Source organism: Mirounga leonina, unplaced genomic scaffold (genome assembly GCF_011800145.1).
Source record: "Mirounga leonina isolate KUSES-001 unplaced genomic scaffold, KU_Mleo_1.0 Mir_205, whole genome shotgun sequence".
In the NCBI taxonomy this organism is placed as follows: Eukaryota; Metazoa; Chordata; class Mammalia; order Carnivora; family Phocidae; genus Mirounga; species Mirounga leonina.
This window is the reverse complement of record NW_023270515.1, coordinates 1491631-1509003: the sequence shown is the minus strand read 5'-3', so window position 1 is coordinate 1509003 and position 17373 is coordinate 1491631. Positions and strand designations below refer to the sequence as shown.

The window sequence follows — 17373 nt, the reverse complement described above, 5'->3', positions numbered from 1 at the left end:
GGGGGCGTCCGCTTGGAGTTGTGAGATGCACCTGCTGAGCACATCTGCGTGACACATGCCAAACGTCGATGCTCTGCCCTCCCCCTTCTTGTTCTCCTGGGTGAGTCATAATTCCCCTGGGAAATTGGCTCTTTGGCACCCCAGGATACAGGGCTCTACTCCCATCATAAGAGGAAAATGTATTGCCAGTTGGCAGTTGATACTCTTCAGATGAGACAGGCATGGCAAAGAGTAGATCTCCTGTTCCCAGCAGAAAGGCTTCTCACAGAAGCACCATGTTTCAGCTCTAACTCTTAAGGGAAGGAGAAAACAGACACCTGCCCCACAGTCATCTATAGTAGTGGTCACTTCCCAGGTTAATCTAAAGGGAGAGACAAAGCAGACACTTGAATCACACATCGTAACTCCATTTTATTACAACATCAAGGAAAATAGTTAGTTGCAGGAGGAATGATACTAGAGATAAACAGAGATTAAGCCACTCACAGTTGCATTGTCTGCACCTTCCTATGAGGGAATAAATATCACGGATCTCTGTACATGCATTGCAGGACAGGTGTGCATGTGTGTATCGTGTGCAGATGAATTCTCTCTAGGGTGTTGTTCTTTTAATTTCTTGACAGATGATGTTTGAATTCGGTGTGTTCTGGCAGACTAGGAAGGGGCTCTTCCACTAGGACTGGGACCCAGCCTTTTTCTTCTGGAATTTTCTGAACTGAGACTGAATGGCCACAGCTGCGCGTTCTGTCTCTGGCGCATCCATGTCAATGTCGAATTCTTCTTGAACTTTCTTCTGCCCATCTGTAACAGGAGAAAACACAAAGGTGAAGCCATCACTGAGCTGAGAGCAGGAAGGCAGACGCCACCAGTCACCATGTGGCGTGCACTCACCACCCCCAGCACAGGACCTGGTTTGCAGAGTAGAGCGTGTCCTGATCCCCATCAGAGCCCAGGATTGGCTATTCCCTGCCTGCCCCAACTCTACACTTGCAAGAGACTGTGAAACTCAAGAACACAGTCCCAACCCCGCAGATACTTTCTGTACGTGATTTTCTGTGTCTCATGGCCACGTATCACACGGTGTTAAAAATATTAGCTGTGTTTTGACTTTTTCCTGATAACTTCAAAGAGACGGAATTTAAATAGTGCTACATATTGACCCAGTGGGGGACTGATATTCACAAGAGCTCTGGGTCAAAGTCACTGAGGTTCTGTGTATGCTTCCATTGCCAATGAGATTGCTGATTGAATAAGGGCTTCTGTTTCTATCATTGTCACCAATGGAGGATCCCATTTGACCTTCACAATTTGGTTGATCTTCCACAGGTTTTACATTCTGTTTCAATGAGGGAGACTTAGCAATATGCTTGCTAAACTGGAAGGATTTAACGGATTCACACTGTAACAATTATAGAAAATAAGATATAAGCCAAAGCGAAGTGAAAGCACATACTGATTGTCCCTTTTCACTGGGCAAAAGCATCAATTTCTAGCCAAACATAAAAATGAATAAATAAATAAAATCCTCTAGTTATAAAAGGGAAGCATCGTTACAATTCCTTCAGTCTGGTGAAAGTTAATCATCATAATTGCCAAAGCATCTTTTTAAAGAACATACAGACCCTGGCTGCCTTTGGCTCAGGTCATGATCTCAGGGTCCTGGGATCCAGTCCTGGGTGGGGCTCCCTGCTCAGCAGCGAGTCTGCTTCTCCCTCTGCCTCTGCCCCTCCCCCTGCTTGTGCACACACACACACACACTCTCTCTCTCTCAAATAAATAAATAAAATCTTAAAAAAAAAAATCATACAGGCCCGGAAACCCAATCCAGACTCAGGGCTTCTGGTGGCAAGACCGAGTCACATGCATCTGGGGCAGTGCCAGACAGCCCTGCTTTTATAAAAGGCTCTAAGATGATTCCAAGATACAGCCAGAGTTGAGACTCAACTACTTTGTCTACAGATGAAGCACCCAATAAAGCCCTAGAGTCAGCTCAAGGAAGAGCTGGGGACAAGACCTACCCCCTTGCACTTGGGTCAAGACCTCACCGCCACCTGGACTTGTACCTGGAGCCCAGCAGTGTGCCGGGCACATGCAGCTCAGGATGGGAATGTCTGGGGCATTTGAGGCAGGGACAGAGCTCTACTCCTGACTTTGTCACCAGGCAGCCTGTGTCCATCATTCACTCACTCAGCAACTTTGGATAATAATGTTCAGGCAGCACCCCTCACAAAGAGGATGGAGGTGTGGAATCATTTCAAGCGAGGCAGGCTTGTTCTCTCCTGCCTGCTCTGTTCTTTCTCTCCTAGATAGAAGATAAACAGATGATGACAGATAGATAGATAGATAGATAGATAGATAGATAGATAGATAGATAATAGATAATGGATGGATAGATAGATGATGGATAGATAAATAGATAGATGATGGATAGATAGATGGAAGATAGAGAGCAGATAGATGATGGATAGATAATAGATAGATGATAGATAGAAGATAGGTAGATAGAGATAGATAGATAGATAAATAGATAGATGATAGATAATAGATAGGCAGATAGAGATGATAGATAGGTAGGTAGATAGAAGATAGACAATAGATAGATGATAGATAGATAGATGATAGATAATAGGTAGATAAAAGATAGGCAGCTAGAGATAGAAAGAAGATAGATGATAGATTGGCAGATAGATAGGCAGGTAGATATAGATAGATGATAGATGATAGATAGATAGATAGATACATAGATAGATAGATAGATACATAGATAGATACATAGATAGATACATAGATAGATACAGATAAATGATGATAAATACATAGATAAGGATATAAATCTTTATGAGTTGCACCTTATTTCAGGTGCATCTGGTTGTGTGACATTCCCTTTGCAGACCCTAAGCAGATCCTGTTAATTTTCCCAGAGACTAAGCTGGTCACCTAGATCCCTCCAATCACACCTACATCTGGGAGGAGAGGACAGGGGCTTCGCAAGCCTTGCCAGACTGATGCATCTGTGACCTACATCAGTAGACCTGTTTTCCTCCATGCCAGACTGGTGCCGATGCCCATAAGAGCAGTGAATTTAGAATGCCCCAATGTCCAGGGAATATTTGGGGGGCCATCTTTTTCTAACCCATGAGGGCCCAGATGATACAGAGGACACGGTGGGTTTGCCTGGCACTGCATCAGTGCATTCACATTTTAACAGCATTGCCGGGAACCTATAAGGAATAGGGCCATTGGGCAGGGCGGGAGTTTCGTAAGGCTCACACCAGTACCTTAAACATGTTTCTTTAGCATTATTGCATGAGCCTGGGACGGCACGGTGTCTGGCAAGCCTGAACTGTGACCAGCTGCAGCTCCCGGGCTCCCAGCGATGGACCCTCCATACCAACCACATTGGCTTCAGCACTGGGACTTGTCATAAGATGGTTCAGAGCCCCAGATCCTCTTCCTCCCTGAGGAAACCCTTGCTGTCATTCAAGGGGACACAGAAAACCTCTGTTTTAGATTTAAAACGTTGTGCAACCTGAAGGCTTTGAACAACCTGATTCATCTTTTTTCTTAAGAATAATGAAGAAAACAGCAATATTATTTTTTGACAAATGATAAAAGAAGGTGTGGAAAATTATGTACATTTAAGAAACATATGAGATTGTGAGGATGGATCATAAAAATAAATTTCACAATCATCTCCGAAACTAATATCTTCAGCTGAAAGTGATTTATACATTCCTCCCACGTTGGAAAAATATTACAATGTTTAAAAAGAAAGCACTAATAATTCAGGAATTGTTACCTTCTGTTTACTTGGCAGAGTTGGGCATTCCCTGGGGAAGGTCTGACACTGTGACTCCTTCCACCGAGATTCACAAAGCAGAGGAGGGGGCCCCAGAATGTGGTGGAGAAGGGGCAACTATTAGATTTGGTGGCACAGGGTTCACCGCCGATGACGCAAGGGTCTGCAGATGACTTGGTGTGGTCCTGAGACCAGGAAAGCAGGGCTCGAGCATCCCAGTCTCAGCAGGAGGAGGCTGGGATGGGCCACGGCAGAGCCTCTGTGGCTCCAGCTGAGAGGCACCGTCCACAGATGGCTTAGTGAACAAGATGCAAAACGTGGTCACATTGGAGGGACATTAGGAAGCATCATTTAATGGAGGGGAGGAGTGCCACAGGGAATGGTCAGGGCCTGGAGAGAGAGAAAGGCGTCCAGGGGTGGGCACCTTCAGATACACAGCTCCTGAGAAACCCCCACTGAGGGTGAGCTCTGCTAAGCCCGTCTGCTAAGCCCGTCTGCTAAGCCCGTCTGCACCTAGAACAGTGCCTGCCTTTACCACCTGGCCAGTGACTAAAGGAAAGGCAGCCTCACATCAAGTGGGCAGTGTCCTCCAGCCTTCTCTGGGGTAAGGCTGACTCCCTCCTAACCCTCCTGGTCCCAGTGAGGCACCTGGTAGAAGCAGGTAGAGTGCTTTGCGGGGGGCAATGTCCTACCGTTCTGTGACTCTCAGGAAGGTTCATAGCCTCTCTGGGTCTCAGTTTGCTCATCTCGAAAATGGAGAGGTAAAATCGTTTATAAAAGTCAGTTCCAGGGCACCTGGGTGGCTCAGTTGGTTGAGTGACTGCCTTCGGCTCAGGTCATGATCCTGGAGTCCTGGGATCGAGTCCCACATTGGGCTCCCTGCTCAGCAGGGGGTCTGCTTCTCCCTCTGACCCTCCCCCTTCTCATGTGCTCTCTCTCATTCTCTCTCTCTCAAATAAATAAATAAAATCTTTAAAAAATAAAAAAATAAAAATAAATAAACAAAAGTCAGTTCCATGTAACCATCAGTGTTACGTGCAGATCAGGGCCATATTGTAAACTGAACCACTGGCCCAGTGGTATTGAGCAGGATGTGCCAGAGCCGCAAAGCAGGTGGCAGAGGGTGTGAGCAGTCACATGGCTCCCCAGCCCCCAGGCCCTGCACCTGCTCAGACTCTCGGATGTTTGGGGCCCACTGCGGAGGGGAAGGGAAGGAACGCTTTCCAGCAGGGCAGCCACACGGCCATCACATGCAATGAGGCAACGGCGCCGAGGGGTCGGGCCCTCCCCAGCTTCTTGGATGGCAGGTGGCGTTTGCTGGGCTTGTGACTTCACGTCCTTGTTCAGCCCAGAGGCTACACAGAAAGACAGGTGCAGCCCACGACTCACAGGTCATGTGAATATCAACTCGGCAGTCCCCAGTCACCATCGCTGGGAGGCACTGAAGGGGCCTGAGCCCTCTTTGTGAGGGGCAGTGAATCTAAATGAGCAGAGGGAGTATGTGTGCTCTTGTCATCTCCAGACCACCCTGTGCGTTCCCAGATGCTTCTGCTCGTTGCTTCATAAAGATGTGTGCAGGCTTACAGCTCGGTAGGGTGGGCTCTCTACCTGGCATTTGTATCCAGGATCCCAGTAGGCAAAAGGCATAGGGACCCTGTTCCTGGTGTTGGCTTTCCACCAGCCTGAGCGAGCAGTACTTCACCCGAGTACTTTGTAACCTGCCCATTTATTGCATGGTTGCTATATTTCAGAGCTCTCTGCAATACAGGAGTTTTATCATTTCTGTGCGTCCCTCTGTGAAGACATTCTGAAGCTGACCAGGAGAATGGCCAAGACGTTATTCATACCAATTAGCTGGTTATAAAAAGCTAGTGATTGCCAACTCCCCTGGAGAATGGGAGGGAACCCGACTTCCTGACCACTTAGTTCTGGAGCTGTGAGGGGCACCCTCATAACTGCAATGTCCTGTAAGCCCAGGTAGGCGGGAAGCCCCCACGAGCTCCTCGGATTTCACCCAGCTCTAGCAGGCCTGGTCTCAAAGGTACGGGGCAGTCTGAGTCATTACTATCCACTGCATTATCTACCTGCCCTTCCATTTGCCTCCCCTCCAATCTGTGTTTCCACCTGTCTTCTCTCCCCACTTCTCTCGCAGAACCAGCTGCACAACAGTCCCAAGCAACGAGACTTTTCTCCCTGGGAAGAAACTTCATCAGACAACCGAGACTCAACACAGAGCCCAGCCACTGGCCAGCACCATGAGCGCTGATGCTCCCCCAGGCTCGGGAGTCTCATGATTCAGTGCTGCCCTGACCTGCTCCCCGGGAAGGAACCCAGTGCTATTCTGTAGATATTTCTTATGCCATTTTCCTGAAATACTGCCTTTTCCTTGCAAAAACTGAGAGGGGAAGTGGCTCTGCTGTTTTGGATTTTATGATGCCATAAGAGAGCTGTTCAGGTAGCCATTCTTGAAGATGTCATTGTCGTAAGAGTGACTCTTCACTGAGCATGAAATGGGTCCTCCCTCACAGAGTTAAGTGGATTTCCTTTTACAGATCATTTGATGGCAAATGTAAAATAGAGAATCATAGATTGAAAAGGAAGGAGCTACTACCAGTTCAAGACAATCCCAGGTGAATACTGCAAGTCTGACACCACCATGGAAATCTCTCGTAGGGGAAAATGGTTTGACATGCTAAAATATTGTTTGTGGGCATCTATTCTGATCAACACAGGGCCAGCGCTAGAATAATGGTCATCAAATCAGGGCAACAGCCCATCAACAGGTTCTTACTGGGCACCTGTGTCCATCTGCTGAGCTGCCATTACAAAGTACCCCGGACCAGACAGCTTGGATGACAGACATTTGTTCTCTCTCAGTTCTGGAAGCTGCAAGTCCAAGACCACAGGTGAGCAGGTTCGGTTTTTCCTGAGACCTCTCTCCCTGGCTTGCCGACAGCCACCTCCCTACTGTGTCCTCACATGGTCTGGTGTCTCTTCCCCTTCTTATAAGGACACCGGTCAGACACCATAAAAACCTCTATTTAACTTAATCACCTCATAAAAGTCTTTATCTCCAAATATAGCCTCATTCTTAAGGGACTGGGAATCAGGGCTTCAGCATATGAATCTGGGGGGACACAATTCAACCTATAATAACACCTCACCTAACTTTGGGCTCTATAGGTTTCAAAGTAGCTTTGTATTCTTCCCCTTGTCTGCCTGCTGCATTCTCAGAGCTGCAGGAAATGCCCACTGTCCCCATTTCACAAAGGCACAGAGACCATAATATGCCTCACCCAAGATCACCTCAGTGAGAGCTGGCCAAGGGCTGATTTGGAAACCCAGTCTTGCTCCAAATCTTGATTTTAATCAGCAGGGTTGCCTTACTTTCAGATCCTTAGAGGCCAAGATGACAGCTTTTCGTATGGACCAGTTGATGTTGCTTAGAAGGAAAGCAAATCTTAAATGGTCTAAGTTAAACACATGATACAGTCAACCAGTTTGCAAAATCTGCTCATTTACTAGGCAGTCCAGGAGAATTTACACCAAATTCCATCATTCAGCAAATGGTTGAGAATGCCTAGCATGGGTCCATCACTGTTCTAGGGGCTGAGAGAGAGCAAAGAACAAGCCCAAAGCCCCGCTCTGTCAGGAGGAATCAGAAAATAAAAAAGTAAATGCACAAGTAAGTAATGGAATTTCATAAATTCCAAAAATAATGTGTGTGTGTGTGTGCATGTTATGATGTCAGGTAAGGGCTCTGGGAAGGAGACAGCTCAGAGGAGGAGGCTTGTCCCCAACGCAAGGCTAAGACCCATCTGCCCAGGAGCGAGGGGCAGCAGGGGCCCTCCACTGCCGAGAAACAACACGTTTTGAAAAATTATTCTCCATCCATGCATCCACAACCTGAGTAGCAGACTTCAAATAATTAGCATAAATTCTTTAGAAATTAACAGACATGTAGTCATCCAGAGCATAACAGAGCTATTCCTGGATTCTGTGACAGCCCAAGATCTGATAAAAAGTTTGAAACTCAGCATCATTCAAAAATACATCATATTAACCCGCATGCTTGATCTAAGGAACTCTTAAATATATTTGTTTCTGAGTTTGTGATGATGCAGAGTCATTGCAGTAAGTCATGAACACAGGGGCTTGCACACGCACACACACACGCACACACACACACAGTCATTTACATACTTATAACTCTCCATATCTTAAGAGTTATTTTATAGAAACAAATTACCTCCCAAGTCCTAATCCTGTAGATCAGAAATTTGTGCATAAGCAGTAAATTGGAATACAATTGTCCTGAGTAGGAGTTCGCCTTGATTAGGAGGCACAGCACAGAGCCTACTATAAAAGGACCTAAATTTTAGCTCACCATGAAGAATAACAGTCATTTAACTTAAGTATGCCTTGCAAATGGGGTATTATGCTATTAAGGTTCTTAGAATGCCCTACCTTCTTTCAGAGTATAATTCTAACTTGGAAAGAATTTACATCTGTCCATTGTGTTGCCCTTGATATACTTAAGCTAATTGATACAGGGCAACGTGGGCTCCTGGGGCCTCTTCGCTGTCTCTCCTCCTTCTCCCGCACCTGGGCCCCCTATTGGTAAAGGACAGCCAGTGTGGCTTCCTGCATAAGGACCCAAACCCAGGCTCTGGAGGCAGGGAAAGCAAAGAGACCAGCAAGAAAAGCAAGCAAAGATTGGAATTTTTATCCCTTAAGCCTCAAATTGAATCAAAATATACCCAGAGAACAAGGCACCTAGTGTTAGGAAAGAGGTCACGTCCTCTCCCGCAAAAAAATAATGAAGATAAATTTGGATACCAAGTTCCAAAAAATGCTGGCATCAAGCATCCACCTTATGAAAGACCAATAAAAAAACAATAACTGCACCTTCTTTATAAAGCTGGGGAAAAACCCAGTCGGTCACGAGTTAGAACATTTCCCCGCAGCTGGGCAGGTGCGTGGAATTCCTGCAAGCCGGCACCACCCAAGCTCTGAGCTCCAAGCAGTTTCTCGTTCCTGCCCACTGGCTCGGGATTTATTGAATGGGGGCTGCTGGTGCGGAGAATTGCAATTTTCCAGATCTTGGCTAAGCGGCAGAGATTAATGAGCAAGGTCAGGAATTAGAGGCAGCAGGCGTGGGGGCTGTCTGCATCTACTGTGTTCTCACACCAGATAAACACACATTTCCCGCTTCTAACTTTCCACACACCAAGTTAGCACCTTTTTGATTCTTACAGCTTTTTCCAAGAGAGAGAAATTCTCTGTTGTCCTAAAAGAGAGTCATTCTGAAATCCACAGTCTCCACTGTTCAAAACGCGCTATTGTTAATGCAAAGCCTAATTTGGTCGGCTGAAAGCCTCGACTTACTTCCAGCTCCTAAGTCCTCGGCTTCCATTATGCCGCTGTTCTGGCCCCTACCTACGTGCCCCTTGCTTATGTAGAAAGACTACCGGGCTGGGCCATTTAGGTAATCAAATGGGTGCACATAGGTGCTGCTGAGATCAAATTTTCCCCAAAATTCATTAAGCCCAGGAGGAGAACAAACAAGAAGATAGAAATATCATTGAAATAACTATTTTTTCTATTGGAAAGGCAAAATGGTTCCTAGTTGTATTGGTCTGCGACAGCTGTGTAACAAAGTACCACCAGTAAGGCTCTTAAATCACAGAAATGTATTTGCTCACAATCTGGAGGCTAGAAGTCAGAGATCAAGGGGAAGGCAGACTTCGTTCCTCTGAGGCCCCTCTCCTCGGAGGGTAGACACTGTCTTCTCCCTGAGTCCTCCCACGGTCGTCCATCTGTGCGCATCTGGGTTCTGATCTCTTATTATAAGAACACCAGTTGTCTTGGATTGGGACCCATGTTAAAGACCTCATTTGACCTTAATCACTTCTTTAAAGACCGTGTCTCCCCATACAGTCCCATTCTGAAGTACTAGGGGTTGGGGCATATGAATGTTGGGAGGGGCAGACACAATTCAGCCCATAGCACTAGCCAAAATGCCTACATTTTCTAGAAAAAATAAATAAAGACAGGCAGATGAGCTAAAAGAAAAAGCTTCACTAGGGAAGGCTCAAATTCAAGTTCCAACTGATTGAGGGTGGTCAGATTTGCCTTACTGGGGTTCAAATGCTCCCCTGTGTTTGAAATGGAGATGATCATGAATTGAGACTCATTTGCCACTGAAGATGTTTAGAGGGACAAGGAGAGACTGTGCACCAGCCTGCTTTGTCATGCATAAAGATCAATTACAAATGCACTGCTACCCAAGACGGTGGCCTGCCGACTGGCTCACCCAATACCCTCTCCTTCCACCGGCTCGCTCCACCACACAAGCTGACCTGCTGGAGGAAATCCATTCCCAGATGTCCCAGAAGGAGGATTCTGCCACCCAGGCTTAGGGCCAGCCAGGCAGGTGCAATGTGGTGGTATCTGAGAAGGCAGAAGTGAGCACTGGGGGTGGCCAGCAAACACAGAAAGACCCCACCTCTGGCAAGCACAGAGGCAGAGGCATTGGATTTCTGTGGGGCAGCCGCAGGGACATCGGCTGGTCCGTGCCTGGTGCCACGAACCAGGCAGCAGTAGCAGCAGGGATTCTGCTGGAACAACCTGCATGTGGTTGGGTGTTTCTGGATGCAGTGTTCCTGGTGGTGCACTGTCCAGGCTTCGGTCTCTGCCTCTCAGAAATTCTGTAAGGTGCTGATACCCTGTAATAACCCTCTTCTACTGAATCTAGCAAGAGTGGATTCTGTTGTCTGTGACACCATCTGCCGCAGGCATGCCTAGTTTATATGGGGGCAGGGGAAGGACAGGGGTGTTACGTAAAGAAAGGGGGTCATCCCCCATGTGTTTAGGGATCAGAGAGCAGGCTTTCATTTTATTTGCATAGAAAATTCTTTAGTACTTACTGGAGAATAGCTTGAATCAAAGTAGGTAAAGGAGAACCCTTTCAGAGGTGAGGATAACATACCAAATGTTTCTTTCCCTCTTCTAAGCACATGCAAAGAATGAAAATTCCTTCCCAGGGATCAGCAGCTAACTTCCCTAACAATACACCCCTCAGAAAAGCCACAGTTTGATATGAGGAATTCTTAATCTCAGGAAACAAACTGAGGGTTGCTGGAGTGGGGGTGGGTGGGAGGGATGGGGTGGCTGGGTGATAGACACTGGGGAGGGTATGTGCTATGGTGAGTGCTGTGAATTGTGCAAGACTGTTGAATCACAGATCTGTACCTCTGAAACAAATAATGCAATATATGTTAAGAAAAAAAAAAAGAAGATAGTAGGAGGGGAAGAATGAAGGGGGGGGAATCGGAGGTGGAGACTAACCATGAGAGACAATGGACTCTGAAAAACAAACTGAGGGTTCTAGAGGGGAGGGGGTGGGGATATGGGTTAGCCTGGAGATGGGTATTAAAGAGGGCACATTCTGCATGGAGCACTGGGTGTTATGCACAAACAATGAATCATGGAACACTACATCAAAAACTAATGATGTAATGTATGGTGATTAACATAACAATAAAAAAAGTAAAAAAAGAAAAGCCACAGTTTGCCTTCCTTCACAGGCTGACAAAGAAAAACGACTTCAGGCTGATTGGGAGGACAGACAACAAAGAAGTCCTCCATCACCTTAGACCAGCCCTCCACGCAAGACAGCCAGATACATAAGTGCTCGAGAAACTCCATGAGCAGAAATGGATTGTGGCCGAATCTGCTCCTTGCATCCATTTATCCACCTTTCCTTAGTTATAACTCCAGAACTAGGTTTTCAGCCTCCTTGCTATTGTGTGTGGCCACACAACTAGGCTCTGGCCAGTATGGTGTGGGTGGGAAAAAAGAAATCTCCTTAAAAGAAAGCTGACACTCTGTCCTTTTTTCTTATTCCTACCTGCTTTCTGCTGACCAGAATGCAGATGCAATGGCTAGTGCTCAAGCAGCCATTTTGGGCCATAAATTAAGAGTCTTATGCTATGGGTGGCAAAAAAGAATACAGATGCTTGACGTTCCTTATAACTATCCTAACTGCCCCTCAACTACCTACCTTTTCTATGAGAAAGAAATAACTTTGTTGTTTAAGCTGTTGTTATTTTAGGATTTCAGCTTCTTGTGATAAACCTTATCTACTTACACACACATTATAATAAGCATATAAGTCATTTGAATTCATTTCAGGCTAATAACATAAATTCAAATATATTATCACTGTACATTGTATGGTTATTTTTTCCTCCCTTTTAATTATATTTTTTTTTCTTCTGCTATGTATATTTGTCCAATTTCTGATATGGCTGGCCATTTCTTTATAGCACTTAGTACTTCTAAAACCTCGGGGGTTTTTTTGCAGAAATATTTCCCGTATATTCAGTAACCTTTGTCAAGCATTACTCTCGGGCTTTCCTACTGTGGCTTCTGCCTCCATAGCCTTCCCCTTCTGGCTTTTGAAAGTATGTAGCTTGAAATGCTTGAAAATACAGGAAAGGAATGCAAGTTTTCCTTAATCAGGGTGTAGCATCCTCCCTTCATTCTGCTCCGGGACCATTTTTTTTCTTCTTTCAGAGCTTTGGAATATTAGCTGTTTTCCCTTTCTCTTATATTACCTGGTTTTACTGTTTCAGAAGGGTGACATCTTCTCAGACTCATTTGTCCCTAGCTGCTAAACTTCAAAGTTTCAAAGGATTAAACTCTGAGGATTTCAGCACCATGGAAAATTTTATAAAGTTCTCCAGTTTTAAAATGAAAGAAAATGCAGTCATAATGACAGGCCATCTTCAAGAAGCCTCCGAGGAACACTAGCTCAGCTCATCAATATAGAAACTGGAGGGTCTTCGCTTCCTTCGCCCATCATTCCAGAGAAGTTGCCTTTAGAGGGAAAGGAGGAGCTAAGGCAATTGGACTGTTTTCCAGACTCAGTGAGGAAGGAAGAGAAAGGCTCATAAGTCTACAGACGAGAGGAGCCCCGGGCTGTGGTGAAGCAGCAGCGTGGATAGAAAAAGCATTACACATGCACCAGAAAGGGACCAACGCTGGGTTCACAGGTTGGACTGCGGACCTCTTCTTTCCTCTTTCTGGACCCCCACGGCAGCTGAACAGAGAGGCTGCGCTATCTCACCGGACACATTCCCACGCCGGCTCTCAGCCCTGCGTCTCTAATCCTGGCGGACGGGTGTTTTCCTGTGCGGATTTTCAGGAATTACAAGCTTCCTTAGATGCACAGGACTATTGTGCAGATGCGTCCATTGTGTATACGGAATTTGACTTTGGGGGCAACGCTCTGGGTGACACCTGGAAAGGGGGCCTGTGAAGCGAAGCCAGAGGCAGGTGCATGCCAAGTCCAGGGGCAGTAGGGCTGATGAACACTGCTACTGCTTAAAATCTCAAACTTAAGGCTGCCACCAACCTTGATTCCCCATCCGGTCACACGTCAGATGCTTCCATTCACTCTCCGCAGCTCTCATTCACAGCAAGAAAGAGAGAAGCAGAAGTAGGCAAGACTGCTCACATCCCCGAATTCCTGCATTTTAAATACCCTTCAAATATCCCAAACATGACCACGAATTCCATGTCAGAATATCCTAAGGACAGGGATGGCTTTGCACAGAGGTGTGAGCCTCTGTTGTAAATGTGTGAACAAAGATGTGCATTGGGTTCCAGGAACTGTCGGTTGTGGGTTTAAATTCCACGCAGCCTGGTGTCCTGACCACACCAGCCGCTGCTTCCACGTTCCTTTGCCTATGCTTGATGTATCACTTCTATGCGCTTTCTTAAAAAGACACTATCTTAAGAGCTCATGGCCAAGTACTTGCTGCTTTGTTGGAAAGAGCTTGTTAGAGGGGCATCATTTTAAGCTTTGGATTTGTTATTCTACTTACCAGAAAGATGGGTTCACATATTTGGGGGGTTGTTTTGTTTTGTTTTTAAAGATTTTATTTATTTATTTGACAGAGAGAGAGAGAGACAGCCAGAGAGGGAACACAAGCAGGGGGAGTGGGAGAGGGAGAAGCAGGCTTCCTGGCTGAGCAGGGAGCCCGATGCGGGGCTCGATCCCAGGACCCTGGGATCATGACCTGAGCCGAAGGCAGATGCGCAACAACTGAGCCACCCAGGCGCCCCGGGTTCACATATTTGTAAAAAAGAGAATAAAATCAAATGCCCAGGACAGAATGAGGTTGTGTGGTTTCTGGACTCGGCAGGTGAACCACATCTGGTACCCAGACCCAGAAGGATTAGCCAACAGTAGAGTTGGGGTTTTAGTTTAAAGCATTATTTAATAATAATGTTCCAACAATGAATCTCAAGAAGAAATAGAGTAAGAAGTGCTTTCCCAGGTAATGGTGAAGTTCTGAGTCTCCGGACATCTCCTACTGGTTTAGGTGGGCCAGCGCCTGGGAAAAATTCAGATGTGAACCGTGCTTGGTCTGACGAGCCATCACCACTGTTTAAGCAAGGATTTTATGTAGTGCTGTGATAGGGGAGCCATCAAACCCCCCCACACACACACAGAAGTCCTTACAGACCAAAAATAAAACCGAGTATTTTTATTGCAAGAATTCCAAAAACGGAGAAATTTCCAGTGTCAGGCAACATGATCCAAACTTATTCAGTTTCTAAATAGCTTTTTTTTTTTTTTTCAAAAAAATAATCATTTTTCAAAGGGCCAGCATTGAAATAGCATCCCTTGAAGCGTTCTGATGATCAACAGAGGTAATAAAAGCATTTCCGTCTGGATCAAAAATGTAAGCAGTGATAAAATACCCATTTTGGGTTGCAGTAGCTCAAGGGAACATTAATAGAGGCTGATATCAAGAAACTGATATGGAAAACCAATTTAGGTAGGACGTTCGGGGAAAATGTCTAACATTGGTCTGTTAGAGAATGGAAGTGCTCCCCGGAGTTAAGGCATCCGACGTTTCACTAAAGCCATTTTAAGCTGAACTGAGGAAATACGCACCAGGGATATATTTTGCCAGCTGTGGATGGCTAGGGTGACCTAAAAGTCTACTTCCATCCCAGATATCGTAATTGGCAAGATGTTACGGTTTTGTTCAACTTGGAGATGTGTGAACAGAATAAGACTGCTCATTTTATCTGCAGGTAGCTCACCGTGTCTTTTAAGACACGATTCTAACCTTCCGCCCACTAATCTGGCTCATTTCCAAATGATAGTTCAAATCCTCCACTCATTGCCATAATTTAGAGTGCCGATGGGCTGGGTTTATAGAAAATGCAGAGCGAGACAGTTTTCAACAAGTGGCTGTAACTCAATATTCCATTGCCAGGATCTAGAGGGGCACTTGTCCGCAGCCCCACGCACGATTCCAGTAGCGCATGGCACCGGGGGCATTGCCCAAACCCACAAGAGAAATGGTTACAAAGTTTCAAAAGAAAATTGGAATACTTTCTGGCTGCAAAATTGCAGGAACAATTTAATTTCAGGGATAGCAGGAGGGCTGACAGCAGCCTCTTTATGTGTGCAGGTGTGCACATTTCAGCGGTAGGAGGCCGCCCACTTCTTTTGTGTTCCTGTGATGAGTGGACCACTGTTGTCTACACCTGTCCACACCAGGAGGCCAGCCACTGATCAGGCAGCCTTATGCACACCCGAAAGCACACCAAGGAAAGTCCAAGGAAATAAGCCGTCTGTCCATGTTCTGCAGGCAGCAATGTGGAAATGCAGTCCATCCAAACGAAAGAACAAATTTTCCCATTTTGTTGAAATCGTTATATTTGTTATCACAGCCGCTGACAATCCTATTCAGATTCTGCCCATTGTACTTTCTTTCCCCTCCACTGCCTCCACCGAGAAATAGCATTGTATTTCTTCTTCGGACTCACAGGCAATATTCCCTCAATGTGTGCAGAACATAAAATCCAAAGAAGTCAAACATCCTCTGGTGTCCCAGAAAGGGATAGCCACAGGATCCTAAAGTGTCAAAATTCGGCAAGAGCCCAAACACGACATTGTCCCACAGTGAGGAATGGGGCCCAAAAGACGTGAAATTATTCACCACAAGTGAACCACCAGCCAATGGCCAAGCCACAAATGGCAGGGACAAGAAACAGAATCTCCTCTTCGCCCACACCTTGGTAAGCAAACGGAGACGCAGACGTGGTTTTCTTGCCAAACCATACAGCCAGCCGCGGAGGTCTGGTACTGCAGGAGGTCTTGGTACTGCAATCAGGGCAACAGCCGAAAAGCAAAGATAAACCTAAAAGCAACTGGCTAAAATGTCTAAATACCGCACAGGTGGGTGGCAGCATGGCGTCAGCTAATTCATGGATGAACCAGCAAAAAGTCGATGCTAAACATTTCTCTATTTTCCTCTGAAACTCCTATGAAATAATTATTGAGTGCCACTACCTGGGAGGAACATTTAGAAAACTTTTTGTAGCCAGAAAATGCATTATAATCTACAACACGCATTTTCGGGGGCTGTTTCTGATGACCTGGCCCATTTGCAAAGCACACTATAAAAACACTTGCTTTATGGACTGGTGGGAAATTGAATCTTGGTGAGTGCACATCAGTTCAAACTGCCAGAGGGTTTATGTTTGCACTGAAACTCTGAAACTCTAAAATCTAAGAAAGGTCAGAGGCAAAAAGACTCATAGTCTCCATTGTGATTAGCCCAATGAGTGATTCTGTGCTGTGGTAATGAGTTCTACCGTGCTCAAAGGTCGATCCTGTTGCACTCAGGTCTGTGAGCTAATTATGATAGGAAGAGTCTAACGTGGAAATTACGTGGCTCACATTCACACCTAGCCAGGAAAGCTGCTCTCTGACATCCAAGGACAGTTTGCTTTCTAAATGAATGCTGGAGTACAGTTCAATTTCTCAATTATCTTCAGGGTCTGGGATGGTGGAATGTAGAAAAAGAAGGCATTTTAGAAATAATGAAGAGGCCCCTTGCCAAGCACAAAAATGGCAGCAAGCTTCCATTTCGCATAATCGTAAATTACTAGAAGGAGTATTCTCATAAATGTGAAGGAGGCTTTGCCTCTGTCTTCCCATTTCCTACTCCCACCCCCACCCCACCCCCATCTGGGTCTATGGAATCAATACATCTTTTAGCCGATCATTGGTCTACTCAATTCCAGATCCCAACAGGAAAACGGAAAGTGGCTCCTGGCACAGGAGTTCTCTGGCAAGAACTCCGAGGAATCCCAGATTAGGAGCATCCTCTAGTCAGTTAGTTTTTGGGGGGAGGGAGGTAACTTTCAAGGGAAATATAAACTTTTTTTAAATGTCTCATTAAATTAAATCTAGTGATATGCAAATAATTAGCCTTCTCCATCACAACAAGCAACAATTTTTGTTAAAAATAATAATAATATAGGGCGCCTGGGTGGCTCAGTTGGTTAAGCGACTGCCTTCGGCTCAGGTCATGATCCTGGAGTCCCTGGATCGAGTCCCGCATCGGGCTCCCTGCTCAGCAGGGAGTCTGCTTCTCCCTCTGACCCTCCCCCCTCTCATGCTCTCTCTATCTCATTCTCTCTCTCAAATAAATAAATAAAATCTTTAAAAAATAATAATAATAATAATAATAATATAT

The 17373-nt window shown here is 45.7% G+C and overlaps 1 protein-coding gene across 1 annotated transcript in view; it reads right to left on the bottom strand.

Moving 5' to 3' along the window:
- Positions 1–427: 427 nt before the first annotated feature.
- The window catches only part of PCP4 (Purkinje cell protein 4), a 51893-nt gene continuing 34947 nt past the window's right edge, over positions 428–17373 (bottom strand). The window contains exon 3 of the mRNA XM_035028844.1: positions 428–801. Within this exon, the coding sequence (XP_034884735.1) occupies positions 674–801 (128 nt within the window). The 3' untranslated portion in view covers positions 428–673. The remainder of the gene's footprint in view (positions 802–17373) is intronic.